The following is a 23,761-nucleotide window of genomic DNA, read 5'->3' on the forward strand; positions in this document are numbered from 1 at the left end:
TCGTCTCAGTTAATTTCCTATTCTGAAGTGAAAATTCGAAAATGAAAAACGGGGCTTTTTTTGATTTCCTATTCTGAAATGAAAATTGAAAAATGAAAAACGGGGCTTTTTTTGATTTCCTATTCAGAAAACGAAAATTGGAAAATAAAAAAAGGGGGCTTTTTTAAAATGATCAGTATTTGTAACATTTTAAAAATGGAAAGAGAGCCTCATTCATATCCCATTAATGGTTGTTACTAACTTGGCTTCTCTCTACCATAGTTTTGTGCTTTTTCATCTCTCTACCATCTCCTCCTGTCGCTTTCCATGATGCACCGAGCTCCTCTCTCCTTCTCTCCCTCTCCATCCATACGCATTCATATCTCTTCAATGCTTGTTACTTATTTGACTTCTTCTCTCTCCCATAGTTTTGTGCTTTTTCGTGTCTTTTCTCTCTCTTCCTTTTGCTTTCTGCAGGTATTTCTGCCTCTGGAGCTGCAGAGTCTGGATCTGCAAACCACCTAATGCCCACATGATCCTTGTCAACACCCACTGCTACAATTATTATTATTATCATTATCATTAATATATTTAGTCTGGTTATTATTATTATTTTTTTTCTTTTTTTCTTTATAATTACTAGTTTTATTATTGGTCTCCTTATTATTATACATCTTTATGTGGATCCTGTATTGTGCTATGTTCGCTTCTCTTCCCACCCTCAACACAATGTTGGCACATCTGTTCAGTACGCCGGGGAATGTACACTACTCTAATGGAGAAAAGGTGTGTGTGCGCCCAGCACAGCAGCCACCTGGCTATGTTCAACAGCTGTGCTGGGTCACTCCTCGCTGGCGATTTATGTAAGCTGCCATATCTTCGTAGCAGGTCTTCCAAGTAAAAAAGCACTCTTATTTCCATCCTGTGTAACGGCTCCAGAGCCGTCTATGCACACTTGGAAAATGTGGGGAGCCAGGGAGTAACTGAATGGCAGACGGTTGTACTGGAAATGAGTCCCCCAGAAAGAGAAGCACAGGAATTTCCTGTGTTTTGGGAGGATGGAGATGTGGAAATACATGTCTCTCAGATCTATCGAAGTGAACCAGTCACCCTCGCGAACACATTCCAGCACCCGTCTAATCGTCAGCATGTGAGAGGGCCTTTCCATTATCAATTTGTTGAACAGCATTAAATTGAGGATGTGTCTCGACCCACCCATAATTTTCTGAGCCAGGAAATAGTCTGAGCAAAATCCCAAACGATCTTCTCCCTGGGGAACCCCAGAAATTGCGTTTTTCATCAGGTGTTCCTGTAGCTCTGATTGGAGAGAAAGAAACTCTCCCTTTGGATGACACGACTGTTTTGAGTATCCTGTTGAACCATGGGGGGGTCAAGGTGAACTGTAGTGTGTAACACCTGCTGATCAGCCTGTCCATCCAGCCGTCCATTAAGCATGCACGTCGCCACTCTGAGTAATGATCTGAAAGCAGGTGTGTATTTACTTAATGCGCTACAGTTGTCATGGAGGCAAAGTAAGCCAAATCCGTTGCTGCTGTTGCCCATGTCGATGTTGCCTCCATGGCAACCCATGGGGCTTGGACTGAAAAGGCTGATCAGAAGTGTCCACAAAATGCATTACATACCTGCTCGCAGTGGACTCTGCTGGGGAGGTGATACATAATTTTCATCAATAAGTCACCGTTTAGGAGGGGGGTTCTTAAATGTGAGATAGAGGAGTGTTCACGCTTAAACACACCAGAGGATAAGGAGAGGAGACGCTGCAGACGGACGTGTGTGGAGCCACACAAGGCATACTGATGGCAAATTCTCACACATACCATTAGAAAAAATGTGTTGGGGAAAGCTCTGGGTACATGAGGAAGAGTGTTGCTTTGACTTTGAGTCCGTGCTGCCTTTTAACCGATAGTTTAAAGACTGCCAGCTCACACACTGTGGGTTGGTAATTTAAAAGCTGCAGCTGGGTTAGCAGACTTGGGGACAGACTGAGTTTCAGTAGGAATTTGGTCCTAGAGAGACGCTCGTGCGTGGCTCTTAAAAGAGCCATTTTGACTGTAGAGGTCAGCTCCTAAACACAAAAATTCCCCACTTTCTCACCACACACAACCCATCAAAGAAGTCATTGCTTCCTGCTTTGCTTCCTCGTTAGCTCCTGAGGGGTGTTTGAAGAGGAGCAGGCCACATGGCGGTTCTTGTGGCCCCATTGAGGCACTGGTTGCGCTAATGTGAACGCAGGCTAAAGAGGCAGTGGAGGAAGTAGAGGATGGGGGGGGGGGTGAGGCAGAACCACAGTGGCTGCCAGCGGACAGCCTCTGTCTCTGCCTCTGTCAGCGGTCTTAGCAGCCCTGGCAGTGACAGAGGAGTGTTGGGAGTGCGTCTCAGGCTGAGAACGGGCCACATGCTGTTTAATCTTTTCCTCCGAAGGCTTCTGCAACTGGTCCACCACAGACTGGAGATGGGGCCCAAACAGCCCATCCAGACTGATGGGGCCATCCAGGAGTTCCTCCTTCACCAAGTCCGGGATGGAGGGGGAAAGACGCAGCCAAACATTCCCTCCAATCAGCTGCTGCCCGGCTGTGATACGGGTGGTGGAGACAACAACTGATGCACACAGGTTCAGGATGGCTTGACTGAGCTCCTCTGCCCATTCAGGAGGCAGGAGCTCAGGCTCAGGGCCTAGCTTTGTCATGGAATATGCCAGCAAAGACATATTGTTTGCCCCCGCTGAGGCCTGGTAGGCAGTGTTGGGATCTGTCAATGAATCTCATCATCATCTGGTTCTTGCTCCAGGGTGGGGTTTGGGTGCCAACCGAGCAACCGACTTAACGCTCAACACCACTGAAACGCCCGCATCCAGGGAAGGAATGGGAGGGAAGCCATGGTCTGTTAAGCCAACAATGGCTGGGAAAAGTGGCCAGACAGGGTCATGTCAGGCCACCTGGGCCGAGGCAAAGCTACCTGTCATGTTGTCCGGGGGAGGTGGAGCCTTAGCTGGTGGGACAGCCAGGTAAATCTAGACTGCTGCTGTCATGATGATCTCAGGGAACTCGTGAACAAGCGTGCCTATGGCTGGCAAGGATGTTGCTGTGGAGAAGGACATCCCAAGCAACACCCGGGTATGCACCCGACAGGTCGATGTCAGGCTTGTCTGACTTCGAACAAGGCAATGGCTTCATCCTGGGGATAGCTGTCAGGAACCAGGAACACACCCTTGGCGGCAGCAGCGAAAGCATCTGCCCTTTGCTGCTGCTCAGCCTAAAGGAAGGCGCTTGCTGTACGGGCACATTGCCTGAGGGGTTAGTGCCAGACTGGCATGCTCCGCCCGAAAGCAAGACTCACAGCAGGCATGCAAGTCAAAGCTCATTATGTAGCCCGTCTGACACTGGACACACTCGAACGGTCTCCGATGAAGACATCTCTCTTTCATGGTTTGTCAGATGGTGTATGTAACTCGCTGAAGAAAAACTGGGAGCCGATTGTCTGGTCCCAGTCCAATTTGTACCTGAGATGAGACAGAGGTGAGGCCCCCCCTTACAGGTGGGCGTGGACAGAAATTTTTGTCACACAAGGGATAAACCCACTACTGATAGCCTTAAAGGCCCATACGAAATAGAACGATTAAGACAAAGGTACATGGATTTTCTCTACTAATGCATCAAGTCATCAACTTTTAGGGGGACAGCACTAGAAAAAACATTGAAACAGCAACAGTCTTTTAAGCCTGTTAGGGCTCTGGTCACAGAAAAAAGAGGTCCAAACAGAGTTTGACAGACCAACTGTTTAAGTGTTACTAGGGATGTTCCAGTCAAGTTTTTTTACCCTGATCTTGATCCAAGTCCTTCAATATTGAGTATCTGCCGGTACCAAGTCCAGTTTGGTATTTAGAACTACATAAATGTTGATTAAATATGTATGTGACACATTGAAATAACAGCTGTAGCTACTAAATCTGTTACACATTATTTTTCACAAGCTACTAGATTCAAGTACTTAAGATCCTAGTTCAAAAATGTTTATAAACTGTACTTATGGTTTTAATACGAATGAATGTTTAACTGGGAGAATGTATCCACTGAAACTGATGTGACACGATCTGCAAGAGAGAAGATGTATAACTCTACTGCAGTTGTTGGAAATACAGAAACACTTGTTGTGCAGTTGTACTACAGAGTGGAGGTTCTTCATCACAAACAATGTTTGGCAGACTACAGACATTGGCTACAGACAGCACTTTAATCAGACAACAGACAAGTTCAGTTTTGTTCTGTCATCAGTTTACTCGCAGTATAAACGTTAATTAGCAGCAGGCCTGCTGCTGGAGACATTTGTCATTTTAACTGGGGAAATTGACGGTGGGTGCCAGCTAAAAATGAGAAGCTATTAGCTGATGTTTTGTAAACCATTGCTCTTTGGTAATAAAAGAGAGAAATTAGATAAAACAGATATGTTAGTATTGGGCTTTTAGTAAGGTGTTGGGTCACCATGAGCCACAAAAACAGCTTCAGTGCACCTTGACATAGACTCTACAAGTCTCGGGACTCTACCGGAGGGATGGAACACCATTCTTCCAAAAGATATTCCCTATTGGTGTTTTGATGATGATGTTGGAGAGAGCTGTCTAGTCTGTTCCAAAATCTCCCATAGGTGTTCAAGTGGGTTGAGATCTGGTGACTGCAAAGGCCATAGCATATGATTCACATCATTTTCAAACTCATCAAACCATTCAGTCACCCCTTGTGCCCTATGGATGTAGGCATTGTCATTCTGTTCCTCCACTCAATTTTTCAGGGTTTTTCCTTTAATTTGTAACCTGTTTGTATTTTGCCAACCTCTGTGTATGAACAAAGACACAGATGACAGAACATAAGTGAAATTGTCTGGTGTCTGGCTAAAGTGCTCTCTGTAGCCAATGTCTGTATCCTGCCAAAGTTTTTTTGTTTTGTGAAGAACCGCCACTGCAATACTATCAGGAGTAGGTGGACAAAAGACAGTTGAGTTTAGTAATGAACAGATCTTGTTTGGCTTTATTATACGAGATCTTCAGATCTCCTCTCAGGACGCACCTCAACACCCTCAATCTGGAAGATAGGGCAGAAAGTCAGTAATGGATTAAATAAAGATGAAATATAGCCTTGGGTCAGATTCAATTTTGGCAGTACTAGCTGCGTTCAGTCAGGTCAGGTCTTAAAGATGGAGGTACTGGTAGTACCTACGTATATCTAAATTTAAGGCCCAATCAGGGCTTCCGTTTGACCATTTCCGTGAGTGGATAAAATTGCACCGTGGGATGGTGGGATCAAATCCATTCTGATGTGCTCCTACCAAAAAATGTATCACATCTATTTTTGGGGGGGGTTTTTTTACAGTTTAGGCACAAATACAAATTATAATATTAAATATTACAATATGGTGTTTCTTTTTTGTACAAGTTGATTTAAAAGAGACCTGGCCAAATTAATTTCTCATTTTTTTTATCTTCTTTTTTAAAAAATACTTCAAAGTATTTTTTGTCCTGTACTTAAATGTAAAATTAACCTATAGTTGTAGCCCTACTGTAAACAGGAGGTGGTTGGTAGAGAGGGCAGCAGTAACAGGTGGTGAAGATATCAGCAGAGCGAGAACTGTCAGATTATGATTGGATGTTATTACTAAGCTAATTTTCAGTCAGCTAACAAAAAGCTCTATAAGTAAAGTAAATACTACAGCACTGTAGTTAGATCCATAATCTCATTAAATTTCATAAATTCATCAAATCAGTGGTGTCTGATTTTTGTGAAAGACAATACCAAGTTAACTATGTAGCAAAATGGGATCAACTACGTTGTGTGTGTGTATGTTAGTTACTTACTTGATGATGCTAAAGTTACTGAGTCTATGTATTATAATTTTGTATTTTCGCAGGACATCCCATGCTCGGGCCAAAGCAGAGGCTGCAGACCAGGCAGCGCAGTCAGCTAGCCAGGATTCGGACATTGCCAGAGCTGCAGCCAGAGAGCTCTCCCCAAGTTTCCATCAGCCAGGTACTGTAACAGCAGCAAAAGTACAACAACACACAGCAGGGTAAGAATAAGGTGAATCAAACACTGAAGACATTGAAAAAACCTATCTGCCTTCATTTTGCCTTTTTTTACCATTGACGTGACAAAAACTGTGATTTGTTACCCTGTTTTTATCAATAGATTACAGAAATGATTGTCCTGTGTGTTTTCTGTTTTTGAAAGTGATATAATACTAGCATACATTTTGCATCACAGGCGGTCACAAGAATTAATATCAAAAACATTCTTTAACATCAAAGTAAGTAGTGATGTATTTGTAAATCATTTTGGACAGGGGCAAAGCCTGTTCCCATATACTGCTAAACATAGAATGACTAAGTCTACCTTTGTTTTGGTGCCTGTTAAACTCCTGTCAAACGTTTTCTTAACAAGATCCTAGATATGTTTCAGGCTTTGTTTCCTCCTCAAGGAAGGTGTTAAATGTGTCTACTATCTTATCTGTGCTTTACTATGTTGTGTGATTGATCATCTTTATTGTTTTTATTGTCCATGATGTTTTTTTACAACCAGTATCACCTGGCTACAAACCAGATATCCCCCTTGAGGACAATAAAGAGTCACGGTTACACTAAATTACCATACAACTAGTGCTGTGTAGGTGCAACTGGGGAATTCAAATCAGTCTCATAAAATCAGCCTCATAAATGATAAACCATGAATTTGGACATTTTGATTAATATGAATAGAATAATTATTAATAATTTAACTTATAAAAAAAGGAAAATCTAGTAAAAATGATCACTGTTAGATTAGAGAGAGAGAGCGGCAGCGGGTGCGTACCAGAGAAGGGGGAGAACACGTGTGTTATAGCAAGCATGACAAAGGATTATAAAGCAGGAAACTTAAGTTTCCAGCCATTCCTCTAAATAAATCTTCATGCATTAACCTGCTCCTGACACTGACAGCCCAATGTTGAAATGTGGATTTATGTGGCTCGTTGGTAGAGAAAGAGAGAGCGCAAGCAAGGTCCATATTTGTTGAAACACAAATTTAAAATGAGCAAAGAACTCTAGTCGTTCAAAAATAAGACTGAAATACAAAATAAATTCATAATAAAAACCTAAGCATCCAGCATTAAAATTAAATTCTTTAATAACATTTTACACACAATCCTATATCTGACTTTGCCCAGATGTCAGCCTTACTTGATGATCGCACTTGCACGCATGTGAAGCCCCTACAACTGAAATGATTATTCTCTGAACTCGAGTGATTTGTATGGAAGCTGGGATTGTGATCATGATAAAGAGTTAGTTATATCAGGATAAGAGTTGCTTTCTTGTGATAATGGGTTAATTATCTTGCGTACCCAAGTAAATAACAGGGTTTTTTCTCCAGATAATGGGATAAATATTTAATTCTCTGGAGAAAAAGGCATCTCGTTATCTCAAGAAAAAAGGTGTGTTATCCCAAGATAACAAAATAATTAACTTGTGATATCAAGATAATATGATAAAATGACGTTTGTGCAACAATGGCCATACTCTGCTTCCATAGATTGGAATTTTAAAAAATTCTCTATACAAATGTTCTGCCTCTGTTTTATTATGAAACTATTACACAGCAGACCAGTGCTTGTACAATAATTACTGTTGCTCCAAGAGCTAATTTTGTGTATTGACTGTGCAAAAGTGAACATAGAGGAAACAGAAAATGGGAAAGAAAAGAAAAGACAATCAGGAAAACAACAGCTATCAAACTACTGTCGGGGTGTTTGGGCATTCTGCATTATGAAAATTGCATTTTCACATCATTTTGTACCATTATCATTACAATATGTATAAAAGCACATCACAGGTTGTTGTTTTTCACAGTACACGCAGACATTAGCAAGAAGAAAAGAGAAACAAATATGCTCACTGATGAAGTGAGCACTATGTCCTAAAGTAATTTTTCAAATTTTTGTGAGTGATTGCACTGTGATTGCACGTCTGTGGACAGCTCACTTTCCTAGGGCCCCTAGTCAGCTGACTGAGTTACTATAGTGAGTCGATTCCTCTCTCACTCTTATTCCTCTCGCATAATTATTTTCTCTGAAAGTTAACATTTTTCAGACTGTCTTTTTGAGCTCATCATCTGTATCAGATGTAATTCTTGGCTGTTTGACAGATTTTCTCCCTAGTTTCTGCTGTAAAGACGTCGGGAGACGCTAAGAACTCGTTTTCTCTCGTCATGAAATTATGTCCTCTGTGGCAGCAGAGCATGTTACACCAGCCTTCAGAAACTCCTGCAGGTTAAACCAGGCTAACAAAACTGTCTAAGGCTGATTAACTCTGAAAGACTCACTATAGACAGACTAGAAAACACTCTGTAAAAGACAGGAATTACACTGTGACTCACTCCATTCAAAAAGTATATCTGTTGTAATGAATGAACACGAATTTGTCTAGTCCTGGAATACAAGACAATCCCCACTTTTTTAATCCTAAATTTCAGAAAAAATGTCTTGTTTTAGGGCCAATTCTGTATCCTTTCTTTCTCAGCATAGTGTTTTCCATTTACTCAGTTTACACTTTTAGCAAAAATGCTTAGGAGCTGTGCCTATGTCTTATAATGTTAAGGAATGCCTGTATCAACTAGCTACCATAGTAATTTGCTGTGGTTCTACCTGCTATCTTAACTAGCACAAAGGTTTTTAGCCTACATAACTGCTAGCTGCATAAGATCAATGTCTACCTATATACAGTGGCTTTAGACCCCTTCTCTTTTTGCACACTTTATTGTGTTAAAGATTTAATTTTAAAGTGATAAAATTGACATTTCTTCCCGTCTACACTCAGTAACCCATAATCATAAAGGGAAAACATGTTTTTAGAAATTTTTGCAAATTTATTAAAAATCAAAAACTGAATCGGACCCTTTGATGAGGCATCCCGAATTGTGGTCAGGTGCATCCTCTTTGCTTTAATTATCCTTGAGATGTGTCTAGAACTTGATGGAAGTCCACCTGTGGCACATTGAATTGATTGGACAAAGTTTAGAAAGGTACACATCTCTGTATATAAGGTGTCACAATTCAAACTCGATGTCAGGACAAAAACCAAGCCACGAAGTCCAGGGAACTCTCTGTAGACGTCTGCGATAAAACTGTGGCAAGGCATAGATCAGGACAAGGGTATAAAATCATTTCTAAACTTCTGAGTGTTCCCAGGAGCACAGTGGCCTCAATAATTGTGAAATGGAAGAAGTTTGGAAACACCAGGACTCTTACTAGAGTTGGCGGTCCAGCCAAACCGAGTAACCAAGCAAGAAGGGTCATTGTCAGGGAGGTGACCAAGAACCAAATGGTCACCCTAACAGAGGTTCAGAAGTCCTCTACTGAGATGGGAGAACCTGCCAGAAGGATGATCATCTCAGGAGCACTCCATCAATCAGGCCTTCATGGTAGAGTGGCGAGACAGAAGCCACTTTGAGTAAAAGGCATATGACAGGCCGCTCGAATTCTGCCAAACAATATATAAAGGATTCTGAGATCATGTAGGAAAAGATTCTTTGTTCTGATGAGATAAAAATTGAACCCCTTTGGGCAGAACTCCAAGAACTATGTCTGGTAAACAACCCCCACTGCTTATCACCTGGCTAATACCATACCTGCGATGAAGCAGGGTGGTGTCAGCATCATGCTATGGGGGTGCTTCTCTGCAGCAGGGACAGGGAGACTGGTCTGAATTGAGGGAAGGATGAATGCAGCCGAATACAGAGGTCCTTGAAGAAAACCTGCTCAAGAGTGACTTGACCACGTGACCCGAGACTGGGATAATGGTTTACCTTTAAGCATGACACAGCCATGACAATGCTAGAGTGGCTTCAGGACAAGTCTCTGACTGTCCTTGAGTAGCTCAGCCCAGACTTAAACCCCATAGAACATCTGTGGAGAGACCTGAAGATGGCAGTTCACAGACTCTTCCCATCCAGTTTGACAGAGCTTGAGAGACATGCCAGGAGGAATGGGATAAACTGCCCACATCCAGGTGTGCAAAGCTTGTGGAGACTTAACCAAGAAGACTCGAAGCTGTAATTGCTGCCAAAGGGGCTTCTACTAAGTACTGCATTAAGGGTCTGAATACTTTTGTAAATGAGAGATTTTGGTTTTTGATTTTTAATACACTAGCAAAAATGTTTTCACTTTATCATTATGGGTTACTGATGGACAATATTGCAATTTAATCAATTTACAAAAGGGGTCTGAATACTTTCTGAAGCCACTGTACTGTATCTAAGTGAGATCTGATGAGGCTGAAGACAATCTGACAGCAAGTCCATTGTCCCAATGTTCTGGCTGCAGTAAATGGTGATTCTGACTAATGCTGACTAAGTTAGAAGGTCAGGGATGATGGAAATAGTTATCTTTAAGTCTGTACACAGTGTTCACTATATTTGGATTCTTACATGATACAAGCAGGGTATTGACTCATCTGGTGACTCAAGAAAAACAGAGCAGGATATCACTGGATCCACTTCTTTTAAAATATTGGAATTTAATTTTTATTTTATTGTTACCTTTATATGTAAGGGCTGTGACTGTTGATTGTCTTTATCAATAATTGTTTGAATAAACAATTATTGTGATGATTCTGATTCTGAATTGTATTTAAAATGAACAATTACTGGTTTACTTCTATCATTGATTATTTACTATTGAAATAGACAGGAGCAAAAGAGGAAAAAACTTACTAAAACTACCCAACAAGTTTTATTAAAATGCTGCAACATATGTTTAATTACTTACAGTTGCATATTCCATTGATTTCCACTCATGTTCCACTTACAAATTCTAATTCCCATTGACAGCGTTCAAAATGACGTACTCTCAAAAGAATTAGTTTTTTGTATTTTTTTGCCATTTCTTCTATTCACCCTTCCCTTTCCCCATTTAACCTAGTTTCAACTCAGAACAGTTAATACACAGTAAAGACAGTGATTATTGCCCTTGCACTTAGCCACTGTAAAATCGTTCCAAAACAACTTCAAGTATAATTCCAGTGTTTTGAGAAATGCAGGTGAACTTTACAATTATTACCCAAATAGTATGCTGTAAACACCCATCAGAGTTTACAGACCTACTTCCCAATTCAGTTTTGAACTACTGTACTTAAAGCAGTTATGTGTACACAGTTTTCATGTGAAGTGAGGGATTATTATTGACATTTCAGTTGCACTCACTTTTTAGATTGTGCTCCAAATAAAGTGGTTTAGATAATCTGGATAAACTGGTGCTTTGTTTACAACCTGTCAGATTGTCCATTGACCATCTGGCTTTGTTGTAACAACATTGCCTTGTTCCCAGATCTCAGCAATAATGAACCATAATTATCCTTAAATGCTGGGCTGTTTAGCCTGTCAGACATAACTTGCTTTAGTAATTTTTCTTTTATTCCAGGCCCTGACTACATACGGCAGAAGTATAATGAGCCAGTAGAGGTTAAGGAGGTTCCTGTGGAGGAGAAAAAGGAGTCTCCATCAGGGAGCCCTCATTTCTACCGGAAAGGAACAACGCCTACCCAGTCTCCATCTCAGAGCCCAGGTCCCAGCCTAAATCCTTCACCAACTGCTGTTAAGAAGACGTTTTTCAGCAGCAAAACTCCAACCACCGTTGCTCCTGCAAAGCCGGCTGGGAAAGAGAACAGAACCCCAACAGCTGAGTCTTTGACAGCAGGTAAGCAACTTTGGTTACTGTAAAACTGACCAACATGTCCTTCTCATGTAACATCCATCATCAGCAATGAACAGTCATCATTTGACGGTTTTATAGTTAACAATAACAGCAGTTTATACACAGTCCTGGTTGATATTATTGGCACCCCTAAAGTACAGAATTTAGAATATCTTTAGAAATACATGCAAATTAACCAATTTTGTATAATCAGAATATTTAATCAAATTTCCAAGGTTCCTGAACAGCAACTAAAAAATGCTTCCACATATTGAAATAAAAAATACAGACATAAAATGCATTCTTAACACAATTATTAGCACCCTTTGGATGAATTTAATTTAGCTCCTCAAACAAAATAAACAACAAATAAGACTCATCTGTACTTAATTTTCAGTGTTCACATGACCTGCATTAACCAATGAATAATGGTTTTACTGCATAAAAAGGGGCTCATTGTTTCCACTTTCTTTTTCACAATGGCGAAAACAGGAGAGCTGTCTAAAAGCATCAGAGATGCTATTTTCAAAAACATAGCAATTCCAAAGGCAACAAGGCAATCGCCAAAGATCTTGAAATCCCTGTTTCAACAGTTCATAAAGTTTCACAGTCATAAAACTGTTAAGAGGCTTCCCGGACTTGGCACTTAGAGGAAACTCAATGAGAGAAGTCTGCGAAGGTTGGTGCAGATTGTGGGAAAAAAAGACCTAAAATCTGCCATTGCAAAAAGAACCGGTGGAAAAAGCTTCTAGATGGCTACAAGAAACGTTTAGAGGCTGTCATTGTTTCCAAAGGTTTTGCAACCAAATATTAGTGAAGGGTGCCAGTAATTGTGTCTGAGGTAAATTTTGTGTTTGTATTATTTCAATATCATGCAAGTTTTGTTGTTTTATTTTCTTATGTTCAGTAACCTTGGACATTTTATTAAAATATTTTGATTATACAAAGTTGGTTAATTTGCATTTATTTGGGAAGAAATTCTAAATTCTGTACTTAAAATTCAGAGTGCCAATAATTTCAACCAGGATCTGTATCTGAAACAGATTTTTATGTATGTGTTGAGGATGTACAGGTTTTATATTTGGTATCTAAGCCTTGAGCGTCTCCTACACATCGAGCATACGTTTTACAGCTTCTCTAGAATCAGAGCCTATAGAGGGATTCTGGTTTGGAAGTGGGGCTGAATAAATGTTGGTAGCAGCAATAATTGTAGCAGCAACATGATGAGCAACAGCAGCAATTATCTTAGTGGCAACTTGATGAGTATCATTATAACACTGTAACACTGTGTCCAAACAGGAGGCATTTTTTCCATGTTTGTCAGTCATTTGATTTTTTTTTCTTTTTTGCATGTGTAACTAGAGTGATTGTGTATTGGGCTCTGAGCACTTCCAAGATGCAGCCCGCTGCACAGCAGTACTATGGCTGAAGGACTCCTGCATACACATTGATGGAGGACTAAAGCAGCTGCTGCGCTGCTAGTGGGCTGCTTTCACTACGCTGCCTCTATAGACACAATGTAACAGCAATTCAGTCGGCAGTGGCAATGAATAGCATCAGTTTTTAGTAACAACATGTTAAGCAGCAGTTCTTTGACCTGCACATATGCTGACAAACAGCTGTGGTTCTAGCAGCAGCACTGTTTGTAGAAGCAACATGGTGAGTAGCATCAGTGATTTTTGCAGCAACATGTTGTGCTGTAGCAGTGTTAAAAGCAGCATCATGGTGAATCTTGGCAGTGACTTCACCAGCAACATGGTCAGCATCAACTGTAATTACTGCTGCAACACGGCAACCAGCAGTGTTGGTGGTAAGAAAGAGTAACAGTAACTGACTAAGAAACCAGGCATCTTGAGTATAATTAGAGCAGAATAGTCACTTCATTGTCAGTTAATTGTCAGTGTGCTCACTATCACTCTCTGTTAGTGTGGATATTATTAAGAGAAACATCTGGCTGTAATTTTTTTCCTGTTCTTAATTTTTGCATTAAAAATAGAAATGCAAAAAGGGTTTAAATGGAGCACATTGGGGCATTGTTAACAATCAGTTTTCCTTGGTTGCAAGGGGTCATAAGTAACATAGGGTTAGGTTTATATAGCCATTTTAGCCAGAGCACTTTAAAATTTCAGCCATTTACACTGCTGGCAGCAAAGTACCATGCAACATGCTTTGCTGACCATCAGGAGCAACTTGGGGTTCAATGTCTTTCCCAAGAGCAATTCAAAACACACACAAGAGTAGCTAGAGATTGAACCACCAATCCTGTGATTAGTGGACAATTCGCTCTACCTTCTGAGCCACAGCTGCTCCAACAAATACAAATGGACTGCACTTATATAGCTCTTTTCTAGTCTTATCGACCACTCAAAGTGCTTTACACTACATGCCACATTCACCCATTCACACACACATTCATACAGTACTTTTTCTATGCGTACAGCACTCTGTATACACACACACACACACACACACACACACACACACACACACACACACACACACACACACACACACACACACACACACACACACACAATGATGATACATCAGGGGCAATTTGGGGTTCAGTATCTTGCCCAAGGACACTTCGACATGCGGACTGAAGGAGCCGGGGATTGAACCACCAACTTTCAAGTTAGTGGATCACCTGCTCTACCTCCTGAGCCACAATCGCCCTATATATGTATTGGTTCTTTGGTAAACTATTTCTCCTCTCTTTTCCTTTCTTCTACTTGGCAGGCATAACAAAGGCAGCATCAAAACTTTCTCTCAGACATGAAATGAGGCTACAGGAGGCTCCTCCAGTAGTCAAACCAGCTGTTACCATGACAGTCAGCAGTTATCCTAGCAATGGGCAGATTCACTCCCAGTACCACGGTTACTATGTTAAGGCAGATGTCAAGAGTCCGCCACCCGATGAACCAATTGGTGTAGAGGACGACCTTCACCCATCAAGCCTTGCATGGTTGCCACCACCTGCCAAACAGATTCAGATGCCCCTAGCCCCTAGCTCTTCATCAGTTCCAATAAAAGAGAGTACCAAAGCACCAGAGCCTCCCAAGTCAAAAAGACAGGAATCAACCAAACCAAAGAGCCTCGCAGAAACCAAGAAAGCTAGTATGGAAATAGCACCTGAAATTGTAGAGGAGGAGTCGGTGAGTTTGATCAAATTACCATACATGTTTGATTTTGATTCTGACATGCAGTATTAAGTGTATTGATTTGACATTTGCCAAGCCCCAGCAGGTATGAGCCCACAATCCTGGTAATGTTATTGCCAACTTGTTCCTTAGAGGGTAGGGAGAGCTGTGTGTTCACTGATGAATGCTCCTCTCTGGCTGAAGTTGCACTACTCTTTGAAATTACCTGGTACAATTTACAATCAGCATTAGAACATCCATACTCTAGGCTCCCAATGGCATATGATTGCCAACCTTGTCCAGTTGGGCCACACAGGAAGTAGACTGCCTAACCTTTCAGTGTTGGTGCATTGTTGTACATATTAAACTGTGCATGGACTGAAAACCACAACTTTGGCAGTATTCTCATGGTTTTGAGGAATTTGGATATAGTATGAATAAGAGAGCTCTTAAATAATTGTAAGTAGGACTGAATGATTTGAGGAAAATATGTTATTGTCAATTGCCAATTACCAATATTGTGATTTTCATTGAAATTGAGATTACTTTCTACATACTAAATTGCAGATATTTCTGACTGTTCTACAGAGAATTAAACAAGAAAGGTTTATATAAAGAAAAACCACACATGTTTCTGCATATAACCAACCAGATGAAATGACGCAGTTGCCTGTTGTCCTCCCAGGATACACAAAATGAGTTATAGTGAGTAAAATTGAATGTAAGCATTGTTTACAAGAAAAATACAAGGGTACCTTTTAATTTGAATTTCAAAGAGTATATTCAGTTTAGGACTGAATCCTGCATAAAGCACAAGGTTTGGTTATAGTTCTAAACAATCATTTATTTCTGAATCAATAATATGTTACTCTTCACAACCAACATAACATAAATTCTATTAGGCTCATGTGAGGTTCTGACTATGTGTGTGTGTGTGTAAAGCTGCTCTTCAACTTTTCCTCTGCTTTTTGCATCAAGCTTAGGCAGCACTGTTTTTGAAAAATGATTCTGTCCTGGGACTTTATACTCGGAGTCATACCACTTTCATTAGCTCTTGAAACCCATTTTTTCTGCTGTTCTAACTGGCACCATGTCTTTTGCTATAAAATATGAAATTGTAGGCAGTGTCCCTGATTCTTTTTAAGATTCTATCATATGGGATAATGAGTGAAAAGTCAGACTGGAGTGACTGATGCTGGAGTTTGAACTAAAATTACCACAAGAGGATTGTTTGCGAGCTTGAGTGCTAGTGCTAGCAGTTCGGGAGTGCAGACTTTGGCTTCCTGTATAGTGGGATGGTAACATTACCTTTTCAAATGGTGGGGAAGGTCTGTTGTGTTTCCCGTCTTCATAGGCACAGGTCGCCTGCATATTCTGCAATTGATATCGCTACGCTGTTTATTCAGCTTTAGAAATCCGAATAATTTCCAAATCAAAGATGTCATGTGACCTGTCCTCACCACAATTTCCATCGTCCTGTGTGACCGTCTGACTCTCCTCATGGTTGCTCATTTTTGCAGTTCCAACAACGTGTGTGGCTGTGGTTCTTTCCCTTTTTTGGCCCTATACGACTCAGCTACGTAAGCCAATTGCTGAACCCTAATAGGGGTGCAGAGGCAGAGGGTTGACCCAAATGCAGATACATTTATCAAAACGTACTCATCAGTTTAGCATCATTATTTTGGGAATGTTTTCATAATCATTATAGAGATTGTTTTTAAACCCAGCCCTAATTCTGACTACTGTTCAATCACCACTCTGATTCTCTTTCTGAACAACAAAAATACACTGTCCACTCAGTGATTTCACACACCAAATTTTCTTTTTGTCCTAAACCTTTGTGTTTTTGCTTACAGTATGGATCCTTTGTACATGCTAGACTATGTTTACCAGCTATTCAGCAACTTTTTCAGATAGCCAGTTGGTGCTGGGCTTGTAGAGTCAGTTATAAGAACTTATTTGTTGCAAACAGCTGCACAAAATTTATGTGCCATATACAGTTGTATGCAAAAGTTTGGCCACCCCTGGGAAAGTAACATATTTTGTTGATTTTTGTAGTGAAAAGCAAGTAAATACAACCCCTGCAACAAACAGATACCAAAAAAAAGACTTTCTTCAAATGTTAATGTACTGTTACTTTTTATTTCCTGAACTTAAAAAATACAAACTAATTAAACAGTTTAACTACCCATTTAAAAGTAGAAGGGTGCCCAAATCTTTGCACATACCACAATTTTTTCAATTTCATGAAATTAAAGTTAACAGTGCATTAACATCTGGGAAAGGGCTCCGTTTTAATGTCTGTTTGCTGCAGGGGTGGGATTTACTTTTTACTTAAAAAAATCAACAAAATATATAATTTGCCCAGTGATGGCGAAACTGTATATATGCTATATATATGATATTATATGCAAATTGTTTTTGCTCATGTAACAGGACTTCAGATAACATTATACAACATTGTCTTTTCTTGTGTTCCCACAGGGCCCTAACTCTATATTGGTGGCTCTTGTGATGCTGTTGAATGTAGGTCTAGCAATCATTTTTGTCCATTTCCTCACCTGACCAAATCTCAACTCAGGTAAGAATTTATATGAACTACTTACTTCCAAAAAAGTATCTGCCTGTCATAACTGAAACTGTGTTGGTCTTCAGTTTATAAATTACATAGGGTTATGTGGATAATTTAAAAAACATCAAAAGCAATTGTATGTTTGACATTTTTTGATTATATTCTTTTTTCTAATGTTCATTAATTCAGAGCCATAGCCAAACCTCTCACCCATTATTGTCTCAGGACATAGTTTTTCTATACTGACATTTTCTCTTTAACATATCAGTATGGTTCTTTACACAGGTTGAACCTGCATTAGCCATCCATCTTAAGCAGTAAATGTACATAAGCTAAACTGGCTTTGCGACCCTACTCTGAATCTGGGTTGAACATGAGTTAGGTACTGATCAATACATAGGAACTTTAGACCAAAATGGTAGACTAGTGGATATTTTCCAGGTGGTACAGTATCTCTCTGCAAATTATCCCAACCTTACTTCTGCCTCTAAGGAAACATCATGTCCTGTACGGAGTAATGCAATTGAAACAAGAGGGAAGTCTGAAATACATGAACAGTTTAAATTTCCATTTTCCAGTTTTTTGTTGCAGGGTGCAGGAAGTGTCTGAAGTGCATACCTATCTTCATCAAAGTTCACATGATTTTAATTTTGATCAGATAGACCATGTGACTCCTCATAGATACATTATGTATAAAAAGACGTGTAACAGCCTCCGTGTAACTTTCTTCATATTAGAATTTTAACCATAATATAGTGTATGCTGGGAAGTATATGTAAATAAGCAAACAATGTTAAATGTCTTAAATTGATGGGTTAAGGAAACAATCCATCGGATTTAACTGAACTCATGATGATAAGTTCTGAACGTGATAATTAAACAATTTAAATTTGAAACTGACACACTGATCTAATTACAGTGAGTTAATAATAAAAGAAATTTAATTTAATACAACTTATAGAACTTACTTAATATGACAACTTGTGATTTTTTATTTCTTTATGTATTCATCCTCACCAGCTGATGATACATAACATATAAGACAAAGAAACTCTGTTGTTCTTGTATTACAGTGTAGAGCTAGTTAGTGTCTAAAAAAATATGGGAAAATTGTAATATCATTATTTCATTTTAGCATAACCCTGATTGGCTATCAACAGTATGTTGAAGAAATACTACACAGTAGATGTGCTAGCTGTGAACAGGGCTTTTTAATGTAACTCCAAAAACGGAGTTAATGGTATTTTATCTCTTGGCCTTTGATGTAATGCTTGATTACTACTGTAGATAGTAAGATAGTTAGCCAGAAATGCTGATGTTTGCAGCTTATGTTAGAGCAGATTAACACATTAATTAAACTGTTTAATCCATTCCTTACACTTTTGCTCTTGTACTTTTGGTTTTGGACAGGAAAGAAAACCACCCCCAAAAACATTTTAATTGCTGAGCGCCGCTTTTACTATAGCCACATGCACATCATTCTGTAACAGTGAGCTGCCTGTCTTTCATTTAAACCTGTTTCAAAGAAAGGCCTGTTTTTCTCTGTAGCTGAGATAAATAAAGCATTTGGCTACTATGTGAAAATTTAAAGTAAAATATATTTTTTTTTTTAATAATCATAATTTTTTTAGGTGTTAAACCCAGATCCCTCACCTATACCTATGCACATGAAACAACTAAATGGAAGTTACTTGTTTATTTTAAAATCCAGGTTTTGCATCTAAAGAGTTGTGTTTCTGTTTTCAAAGTAGGTTACTTAAATATATGTGCATAGTTGCAGCATGGCTGCAAACACAGTCCCTGAATGTCATTCAACATAATGCTGGCATTTTATCCCTAATCCCCCACTTTTCTGACCCTGCAGTGGACTCATCCAAACTAGTCGCCCAAGCTGCTAACCCTCCATCAGCCAAAAGGGCCTTTTAAAAAAATGACACCAGTCAGAACAGCAGACACAGGCAAAATGGAGTACTGAAAATAGACTAGTGAAGGAGAAGGAGGAGAAGGAGGAGGAGAAGAAGTGGAGAAAAAAGCACATGGAGGAGAGAGAGAGGGGAGAAAAGCAGAGAGAGAGAAAGATGAAACTTCCACCAACACCACCCCACCCAACCCCCAACCCAACCCTCTCTCTAGATGGACTGAATGACTGTCTTTGGTGCCCGGGTCCAACCTGATTGGACTGGCGATGATTTGTGACTCCACTCAGAGTGCAGTGAAAGCTGAAGCAAGCAGTTGCTGGTTGGAAATGGGCCTCTGAGCTCCAACTATGGATTCTCTATCAGGGTTAGAAATAACAGGAGGCCTGGAGAGTAGAGTGAATGTGAGTGAGCGTGAGGCCTGGCATCTATACTGCCTATAAATGCCTGTAATGTTTGTGCTTGTCTGTCTATAGCTCCATTTCCATCCAACTGTTAAGCAAATGTGGAAGTTCTGAAATGCTGCAATAAAAAGTTTGTGCCTCGTCCAGCTGAGTTAAAGAGAATTTGTCTCCTAAATGATCCACCAGAAGAACTTAGAGCGTCTTTAGACATTTGCAGTTTGTGGCAGTCAGATACGTTACATAAAATATTTATGAGCTTTAGTGCACTTTAATTGAACTGTTCACCACGTCAGTCACACCAAGAACTGACGTTCTTGGTTTTTAGGCAATCAATGCCTTTTTCACTGCATGCATTTTCTGCTTCAGGTGAGCATGAAGAAGTTTTTGCAATGGACTTTTTGTTGAATTATGGTGCTTTTAGTCAATTTTTCTCTCACATAAAAATCCACACAAAACTATTTGGATGGAAACCTAGCTTCTGCATATCTTAGTGTATTTTACACGTGTCTGCTTCTGCTGTGTGTGTGTGTGTGTGTGTGTGTGTGTGTGTGTGTGTGTGTGTGTGTGTGTGTGTGTGTGTGTGTGTGTGTGTGTGTGTGGGTGGGCAGGTGGGTACTGGATATGTTCAGAGATGCACTTTGAGCTGATGGAAACCAACAGCTGCCTTACCATTTTACACTGTGACGTGACAGTGGGTGAGAAGGGTCCAGGCAGGAATGTGAAGTGCTTGGCTAATTCTCCCTCTGCCAGGTCCTAAGAGAGTGGCTCTATTTCCATCAGTCTGTCTATTGATCTGTTCATATCTGTTTTTATCTGTTTCCGTGGGTTTCGGCGGCTGCTTTTTTTTAATACCAAATCAGGCGCACGTTAGACAATCAGAGGGGTTATATTCCAAAATCATAGTTTTTATAGGGTTAATTGCAATTTTACAAATGGCATTATTCCAAAGGGCATTTCCTACTTGCAATCTGTTTTGTAAGAGTAGATATCAGAATTGTCATTTTGGAACTAAATTCCTCTTTTAATCAATGAATGAAAGATCCTTTCGGACATGATCAATTTCTATCTGCCTTCACTTTATACTCCACCATGAATTTATTTTTCTAGATTTTCATTTATGTTCCCGCAATCCTCTGGATTCGGGAGCTTAATTTACCCCTGGCTCATGTATCCTGTTTATGATTAGTTTGGAGTACAACAGCTGTATAAACCACTCTATGTACATGAATTTCTTGAAATTTACAAATGAAACTCAGCCCAGTTTAATACATTTCAATACCCTCCTTGAGCGTATCCCTACACTCCCAGTTTCATGGTGAAATTAAGTATTGAGGTAGCTGATTTTCATTTTAGGATCTTATTACCTAAATTACTGAAATTCATTAAGTCATCATTTCAGCCCTATGGCTACATCAGAAGTGAGCTGGAAGGAAATGTTTTGAACTGGGGCCAGATATTGAAATCAGGGAGTGTATTTTCAACCAAGATCTAAATTCTTCATAGGAATACTGTGTGGATGTGAATTAAATCAGTGACTACTATGAAGGTGATTCAGTAACGTTGCCATATATACACAGTAGATCCACAGTAGTGCACTAGTTGTCGTTGTCACTTCTTCTGTATGTCTGAAAGAATTAGAAAGTTACAACTTAGAAGTAGGCAAAGACAAAGACAAAGTGGAAAATAAAACTATGACTGATGATAGTTATAACTGAATGTTACAAAATTATTGTTAAATGCCTGGACTGAATTGGAAGCCACTGGGTCTGACCTGATTCACCTTTCTGTGAGTATCTGTAGCTTTGGTTAACTAAATGCGCGCTACCAAAATTTAAAAAAAATTATCTTCAAATCTGTAGTCTGCTTTGGTCTGAATCAGGGCAAGTTGATAGTTGGTACAGGACGCTCTCCCATCAAGATACATAAAAATTAGAAATCAACTATCAGTGGTGTGGAGAGGTCTGTTTCATTCTTCCTGATCACCACAGACGTTAGACAGTTGCATGCATAACTGTTGTTTGGAGTTGTAATATGAAGTGAGATCAAGAATGTGCAACCTACAGTAGGTTCGTAGTTATGCATGAGCAAAGAGATATAGCGGGCATGAAAAGACTTAAGGAATAACTACAAAGCAGCTGAAATAAATCATTTTTTTAAATAACTGAAGGGGACAAGGGGGCAAGCTAAAACATGGTGTTAAGTTGCTCTTTAAACACTATGATATGAGGTCTCAATCTCCTTTTCAACACCAAAGCTTACAACATTACCTAAAATACCATGGTGACCATATACTGAACTAGTGAAAAGAATATTCAAAGGTACTGACTTAAAGAGGAATGATGAATGTGTCCTACACTATACAGTGGTAGACACGTGAAATGTATTGGTATGCAAAAATGTGACTCGTGTACAACACAGTACTTGCCACATGCTGATATTCTTTTTTCTTTGAACCATATTTTATATAGGATATTATATTTTGGGATATGCAACACACTAAGGTACAACTTTGTAATCGTGCTGAAAATTTCAGTCCAAGAAAATTGTTATCTGTTGGGTTTTCTTTCTTCTGCTTAGACCAGATGGTTGCATCTACTTTTGCTTTAGGGCGACTATTACCTTGGTTATTTTAGTTTTAGGCCCACTATGTTGTATGACTTAAAATTTTTAAACACAGACAAGGAAACCTTAACTTAAATTGTTTGCTTAGCTATTTGATATATGTATATATATATGTATATATATATACACACACACACACATATATATATATATATACACATATATATATATATACACACACACATATGTATATATACACACATATACATATATATACATATATATATATCTACACACATAAACATATATACATATATATATACACACACATACATATAATTCATATTTTAATGTGAAGACATGCATTTTACAGCTTCAGCAATTAAAATAATTTTTTTGCTGATTAAGCTGAGTAATACATACAGTGTACAGTCAGGTATACTCATTCAGTTTCTTAGTTAATACATTTAGAATTTTATTCTGTAGATTAATTCTGTAGATTAATTAGGTGGCTTATCGTTTACATTTAGATATAGATCAAATTTGTGCATGACTTGGATGATGTTTATCACGTTATGTTCTGTGTGGTATCCTGTTTAGCCAGGCAGAAGGTAAGACTGGGATTCTGATTGGCTGGACAGCGTGCATTATTTTCAAATAAATGTACAGCTGTAATGTCTCTTCATCAGCACAGCTGGAGTACTACTGTCCATTGGAGTAGTAAAGTAGCCATTAGTTCCAGACCACGAAAAGTTCCATTTAAATGTTGAATGCCCTAAAATGTGATTAAATTTACTTTTGATTGTTTGATTTTGATCTCTGTCAAGAGGCCATGGTATAATCTGAGTAATCCACACCTATAGGATTATGAAAAATAACACACTCTGTAGAAGCAGAGTGCACGATTAGCTTTCATTTTGTGATTGATAATTGCACTTCTCAACAGTTGGACCTTTGAGACCAACAGTGTTATCAATTAACATTCTGAGGAACATTTTTCCGATGATTTAATGTATTCAAAGCTGCTGGTGTGTGAATATTGGCTTCAAAATTAAGTATTGGCCGTTTGAAATCAACCACTGCTAACACTCATAAACACATTTGACATGGCATCCTATGTCGAATATCTTTATGTTATTGGATGAAAGGTTTAGATAGGAATATTTGAACTCTTAATTAAGTTTACAGTAGGAAAGGGAGAAGCATTGTCTTAAATATGTTTCCACCCTGATGGCTGGATTTAGCGTCAATTTATTTTTGTTATGATATGATTGTGGCTCCTAGTTTAGCATACAGTTATCTGCTAGTTTTGATTTGTTAGTTTGGATGTCAGAGTAAAATATTCTATAAAGCGTGCGTATCCAATCACATTAGTTGTGAGTAACTGCTGACAGTTTGGAATGAATTGCAGAAGTTAAAGCAAACATCAATGAGTTAAACATTTAGTTTTCTTTCATT

At 39.3% G+C, this 23,761-nt stretch overlaps 1 protein-coding gene across 2 annotated transcripts in view; it reads left to right on the forward strand.

Moving 5' to 3' along the window:
• Positions 1-20,275, forward strand: part of LOC120799415 (junctophilin-1-like) — a 45,062-nt gene extending 24,787 nt beyond the window's left edge. For both annotated transcript variants that reach the window (XM_040144594.1, XM_040144596.1), the window contains 5 exons: positions 5,899-6,017; positions 11,437-11,712; positions 14,449-14,864; positions 17,334-17,430; positions 19,286-20,275. In XM_040144594.1, coding sequence (XP_040000528.1) covers positions 5,899-6,017; positions 11,437-11,712; positions 14,449-14,864; positions 17,334-17,414 — 892 coding nt within the window. In that variant the 3' untranslated portion in view covers positions 17,415-17,430; positions 19,286-20,275. The remainder of the gene's footprint in view (positions 1-5,898; positions 6,018-11,436; positions 11,713-14,448; positions 14,865-17,333; positions 17,431-19,285) is intronic.
• Positions 20,276-23,761: the final 3,486 nt, after the last annotated feature.

This window comes from Xiphias gladius, chromosome 14 (genome assembly GCF_016859285.1).
Source record: "Xiphias gladius isolate SHS-SW01 ecotype Sanya breed wild chromosome 14, ASM1685928v1, whole genome shotgun sequence".
NCBI lineage: Eukaryota > Metazoa > Chordata > Actinopteri > Istiophoriformes > Xiphiidae > Xiphias > Xiphias gladius.